The 6,361-nt window shown below is 47.1% G+C and overlaps 1 protein-coding gene across 1 annotated transcript; it reads right to left on the reverse strand.

The window, feature by feature from the left end:
• Positions 1-452: 452 nt before the first annotated feature.
• LOC130834648 (myomegalin-like) lies at positions 453-5,976 on the reverse strand (the record flags this gene model as incomplete). The annotated part of the gene is made up of 6 exons (XM_057705117.1): positions 453-532; positions 1,103-1,241; positions 2,326-2,469; positions 3,610-3,836; positions 4,392-4,508; positions 5,859-5,976. Coding segments are annotated over 6 exons (825 nt in total), but the record flags the coding sequence as incomplete, so codon positions are not given.
• Positions 5,977-6,361: the final 385 nt, after the last annotated feature.

The raw sequence follows: 6,361 nt of genomic DNA on the forward strand, positions 1-6,361 counted from the left end.
AACATTAAATTGCTGTTTTCAGCCCAATAGTGTGCAGTGAAATCAACTTATTAGGTTGCATCTTTCCATGATTTTTTCACATAGTGGTTTAGGAAACCCCAGAACACATGAGTGCCCTCAGGATCCCTTTACTGAAAGCTCACAGGGCAGACTCCATATGTCCTCTGACCTCGATAATCAACTGAACTGCATTTCTCCCCACTCCTGACCTGGCATAAAAGAAAGAGAATTGGGATAAAGAGAGAAGATTATGGCAAAGTGAGAGTCAACTGAGAGGTCAGGGGAGATTGCCGATTGGAGTGGGAGGGCTGATGGGGATGAAATCTAGAGGGATGCTCACTGAGGACCTGTGCTCCTACAGATGGACCAGCAGTCTCCTCCTGGAATGTCAGAGCAGGTCAAGGATCACCTGCACACTCTGATGACACATGGTAATAAGTTTGGGGTGGGCTCTATGGCTCTGACTGTTGCAATGGTTTCCTTACCTCCAGATTAGTCCTTGCCTTCTTTAAAACATCATGTGTCCTGGTCACTGAAACAACAAAACAGCCCCCAAAGGCAAAATTACCAGCATGGCCTATACTTGCCTTATGTGTTCTAAAGCCTGTCTTTTTTTTTTTTTTTTTTTTTATTATTATTTTTTGGGGGGTACACCAAGTTCAATCATCTGTTTTTATACACATATCCCCGTATTCCCTCCCTCCCTTGACTCCCCCCCCACCCTCCCTCGAGTCCCCCCCACCCTCCCCGTCCCAGTCCTCTAAGGCATCTTCCATCCTCGAGTTGAACTCCCTTTGTTATACAACAACTTCCCACTGGCTATCTATTTTACAGTTGGTAGTATATATATGTCGGTGCTACTCTCTCGTAAAGCCTGTCTTACTGGCCACTCAGCTCGGGGTCTCCTGCCGCCTGCCCCCTTTCAACTGCCCGCATCCCCTCCTCTGCCTCCATGATTACTGATGGCACAGGAGGTTCAGGGACATCATATCAGTCTCCCCCATCCCCTAGGCTCTCTGGTCACTGTCCATTCACAGCACAAGGGGGGAGCCTGGAAGGGTCCCCTCATTCCCTGCCCCATTCCCTGGCTGGGAGCACCCACACTGGCTGAAGATGAACTGCTCCAAGCTCTCCTTCTGCTGGTTGGCGGTCTTCAGATGCTCAGCTGTGCTCTGAAGGAGACTCTCCTGTCTGGATAGTTTGGTTCTCAGTTCCAGAAGCTCCCTTTTCATGGACTCTCCCTGGGAAGAAAAACAGGCTCTCTGTCAGAAGGCATAAGCACCCTGTGTTTCGTGGCTCTTTACAACTCTAAATAGGGTTCTACAATCTTCTTAACTATTTCTGGATCAGATTCCCCTCGTTAAAGCCTCTCAAACCCTCCAGCTGGTGATGGCTCAGGATGGGCCATGAGGTGGGAACACTGAGGACCTGGAAGCCCCCATGCAGATTAGCACAGGCTACACGCCTGTTGCTGCAGAGAACCTGACTCCGGGCCACACTGAAACCCAGCTGTGAACAAGAGCTCCGATTTAGCGCTGACATGGTTATATCACTTGGGCATCACAAGTAAGACTTGATCATTAGGAATATTATGCCTGAGAGACAGGTCTGACCTGAGAGAGTCAGCAAGTTTGTAAATGTATCTGGGAACCTCAAGATGGGAAAACACTCCGTCCTTGGACTTAGCATAAATGAGTCCCCTAAAGTGTCAGTGATTTTAGTCTGGAGTTAGAACCCCTGGGAGGGATTCTCAAACCTGCCTATCTAAGTTCACCAACCAGAGAGCTGCCTGAGATCTGAGAGCACCTTGGGGAGGCTGGCTCTCCCCAGGCCTGACCCAGAGACGCAGATTTAAGTGATTTTCTGGGATTCCAGTGGGGGGCTGAAAGAGGCTGGGGGACTGCTGGTGACATTTTGTGATCCTGCCTGACGATGTGGACCTGGGGGTGGGGGTGGGGTTAGGTTGGGAAAGGGAATGTTGATGTTTTAACACGGCCCTGAAGTTCAGCTCAGCGAGACTTCAGAAAGTTAAAGAGATGGAACATTTATGGGTTACCAGGGCTCTCATGTCTCTGCCTCCTCCATGTCCTTTCCTTTTCCTCTTTGAATACTTCTCCTGGGGGTCAGAGGTGGGGGAGAGGGGATGTAGTCAGAGCTGCACTGAAAGCAGCCACCACAGAGGAGAGGTCTCCCTCCCTCCAGGGACACTCTCTTCAAGTGTCCTTTGTTCCAACTGACCATTTGGCTCCTTATCTTCAAGATCTGCCGACCAAGGAGGCAGGGGATATTTGGGGGCAGATCCAGTAGAGAATGCTGGCTTCTTACCACTTTGCCACCCAGCGCAGGGCCATGGGAGCTTGGCAAGGATGCTCGCCAGAACATGGTGAGGAGGGAGGCGGACTCCTCCAGCCGGTGGTGCAGGGCGTTGGCGCTGCTCCTGAGCTCATGGATGGCTTCACTGCCCATCACCTGGGAAAAGAGGGTGGTAGCCATGGGCATCCCTGCAGCTGAGAGATCACTTTTTTTTTTTTTTTTTTGCTGAGCCCAGGCCTCAGCTTCCTTTGTGAGTGAGGTATGGACATGGGCCTGCTTGAACCTGTGAAATCCTTTCCTAACCTGGAAGCCAAGGTTCTTTGACCTCAGGAGGGACCACCCAACTTGCAAGAATTCATTTGATTCCAGCTTCCCGCACACTCTTTAGCTTCTAGTCCTGCTTCGTGCTCAAGAGTCTACAGTCCCTATTTTTGCACTGGTCCCCCTTGCCCTTCCCTGAATCACACCTTATGCTTCAAATGGGCTGCACCATTTGTGGTTCAAAGGACTGAGGTGCCGCTCGCTTTACCTGGCATGTTCTCCTTCCCAGAGAACCTGAACATTCCCTAGTGGCACCCCTCCACCCCATGAACCTGTTACTTTCCTTGCCTGGGATAATAGCTGATTCTGGGTTCATGCCCTCATACCCAGAGCACTTCTAACACTGCCTGGAGCTCCTTGTTGTATGGTGTGGGGCTCCCTCTCTAGTGTGGGGGCTCCAGGGGGCAGGGCTGTCCCTGCATGCCTGTGCATCTCCAGTAGCTCAGATAGCAAAGCAGCTGGTACCTGGATCTCTCCCTGGGAAAGGGCTCTGAGAAACCTTGCTGCCTGCTCTCCTCCCCTCCTCAGTCTGCCACACTCCTCACCCCTTCTACACATCTGCCCATATGGATGCAGATTCTCCATCTCCAGCCAACTGATTAAGTGATTTTATGCTGCCCACAGACGGTCATATGCCAGCGTGACTTTAGCAGATAATAAGCTACCAAAGGGTACTGGGTGCAGCATTGCATGTATGTTGATGCTTAATGTGCTCTACTGATGAGGATGGCAATGCTGCACCTGCTATTCTGTGGTTCTGAGGGGAAATATCAAGTCAGCTGCATCTGGAACCAGAACAGAGCTTGTAGTGAAATTAGCAGATGAAGATGAAAGGCCTAGCTAGATTAAATGGAAAATGTATCCTCAATTGGTAGGAGATGTGGAGCAGGCAAAAAAATAGTGGGAGAAGGAGCTAAAATCAGAAGAAGAAACGGCCTAAGGAAAAGGTGCACCTAAGAGCTCAAACGTGATTACCTCTGTGCCTAGAGCTTCAAGGCCAAGGAAGTTGCAGGTTGATCTCACGAGGGATGCTACCTTCTTGACCAGCAGTCTGCCCTCTTCAATCTGCTGTCTTAGGGCACTATAGTCATCAACGTGGCCAATGACATGGCGGCCATGCTTATTGGCAAAGGAGCCATCAGTAGCATCACCCTCCAGCTTGGGAGGGTTCTTCATTACTGGAGAAGTATCCAAACCCAGCTCTGAAGATAAAACCACAATAACACAGAATACACTGTTATTTATAGTCATCCTTAGTTCAATCCAAAAGGGACATCAGATAGTGAAAGAGGCCACAGACAAGAATGACAGTCTTGGAAAGTACAAGGGTGAAGCCCATAGATATTCTGGGTTCTAGATTTTTATAATCTTTCTTACATCATCTCATAATGATAAAATTGCCAGGAGGCAAATTTTATCCTTATTGACAAATGAAATATTCAGGACAGATACTTAAAAATTTTAAATTTGGGGGTTGAGAAGACACAGACAAGGAAATTAAGCTGGATACAGAGAGCACTTTCAAGAAGGAAGAGATTATAGTGCAATGAAACAATACCAGAGCAATAGGAAAACCACAGGAAGAAGAAAAATGACCAAAAAGGCAGCCACAGAAGGTGGAATGAGTAGGGCTAAAGGCCTTGGGACATGTGGAGAAAAATCTCTAAATTCAGATAATGTGCCTATAGAGAACCAAAAGTTACTTGCAGTGTCATTTTCCATCATTAGACCCTGAATCCCATAGTTGCCCTATTTACCATTTTTCCTGTTGAAGGTTGTGGTCTCTGAGCCAGAAGCAGCAGAAGAGGAGCTGGGGAGGACCAGAACTGGAGAATTCATGCCCACATCCCGAACTGGAGGGGAGGCAACTGAATCTAGGGAGTACAAATAACCACAACTTTAGAAACCCTGGAACACACTGCTCCCCAAACACATGCACAGCCTGTTTTCACCACTGGGGTCTACGGCAACATGACTCTCCTCTTACAAAATCATCACCCATGTACCACAATCAAAACCAATAGCAAACAAATCACTTAGTTTGGATCAAGTTCCTATAATTGAGGGCTGTTCCATGAGAAAGCAACTTCTAGTTTGAAACATTATTAGGTATATTTTTCTAACCCCAGATTTGAATATAATATTGTATGTAGTATGTCTAATACAATGCTTTGTAATTAAATATAAATATGCATAAATATATGCAGTATACATGTTAAAAATATTTGATCAAAGAATGAATGGATTTATGGGCAGATTAAACTCAGCACTCTAATCACCATTCTGGTGAGTCAGTACTAGAAAATATGTAGTAGTATAAGAAGGGAGACATACTAGAAGGCATGTAGTAGTATAAGAAGAATAGGAGACATAAGCCTTGGTGAATTTGAGGTGCCCTATTGGAGACCAGACAGCAATCCTCCAGGGGAGTAATTGGAAAATATCTGAAGAGACAGAAATAATCCTGCTCAGGCAAATGTGACTTAGAACCTGCTTTCCAGCTCAGGCCTCTGTGCTGTAGGATGGGGAGGAGGAGTGACTGAGCCAGTGGGGATGAGTCCTGGCTGGTGTTGCGCAGAGGCACTGAGAAGGGAAGCCTGAGAAGGAGCAGAAGCAATACCAAGACAGAGCATAGGGAGGCAGAAGGAACAGACAGGAAATCAAAACCTCTGCTTCGAATCCTGGGTTGGCCTCTTAACTCCTTAGCACGTCAGTTAATTGTCTCAATGCCTAGTTTTCTCATGTGAAATACAGAGATAGTAAATCCTCCCCTAGCTCTGATGAAATTATTTGAAAAATTATCTGAAAACATGGTAAATTTTAAAGCACTCTGCAAATATAAGGAATAAGCATTAACATATATAGCTGTTAATTGTTGAGTACTTATTGTGACAGGCAGTTGTAAATTATTTCATTTAATGCTCCATATAACTATGCACAGTATATATTATACATATCTTCATGTTAAAGATGAGGAAACTAAGGCTTAAATGCCTGAGGAGTTTAAACACTTTTCCCAAGGCAAACAGAATGTAAGTGGCAAACTCAGAATCTGGAGCCAGATCTGACCCTAAATCCCATCATCTCAGGCACTGTATCAAAGCATCTTCGATTTCACCATGATCTTAAGGAGTGTGGAAGAAGTAAGATTGTCCCTTCCACCACAGACATCCTGGGGACCTCCTCCTTGGCTGAGGGCTTGCTGATTTCCTTTTCCTTCCTACCTTGGAAGAGCAGCTGCTTGTTTCCAGGGTCAGTGTTGTTGGGGAATTTCTGGTTAACAGAGGAGGGGCTGAGGCTGGCTTTGCTGGCACCACCATCCAACTGCTGTTCAAGCTGCAGTCACAGACAGTTGTTCACCTGAATGCTCTGCTCCAGCTGCCCTCTCAAAGCTCGGATCTCTGCCACCAGGCGGCTCAAGTCACTGCCCAAAGGGACTTGGTGACAGGCATCCCAGGTGTAAGCTGAAAGTAGAGAGAGGAGGGAGTCTGGTGGCACTGAACCAAATATTTCCAAGCATTTGTCAGAACACTCCTCTCTGACATTCCTTTCTACCAAGGTCCCAGGAACACACCTATGACAGATGTCACTTTTCCTGTGTGGGGTCTGGCACACACTGAAATGGCCTACACTCCAGCATGGAGTTTCCTTGAGGCTCAAATGACCCTTGTGCATCTAGAGAGCATTTGATTGGCAGATGAAGTCAAGCCTATTATTTCATCTCCTT

This window comes from Hippopotamus amphibius, chromosome 1 (genome assembly GCF_030028045.1).
Source record: "Hippopotamus amphibius kiboko isolate mHipAmp2 chromosome 1, mHipAmp2.hap2, whole genome shotgun sequence".
NCBI classification, from domain to species: Eukaryota; Metazoa; Chordata; class Mammalia; order Artiodactyla; family Hippopotamidae; genus Hippopotamus; species Hippopotamus amphibius.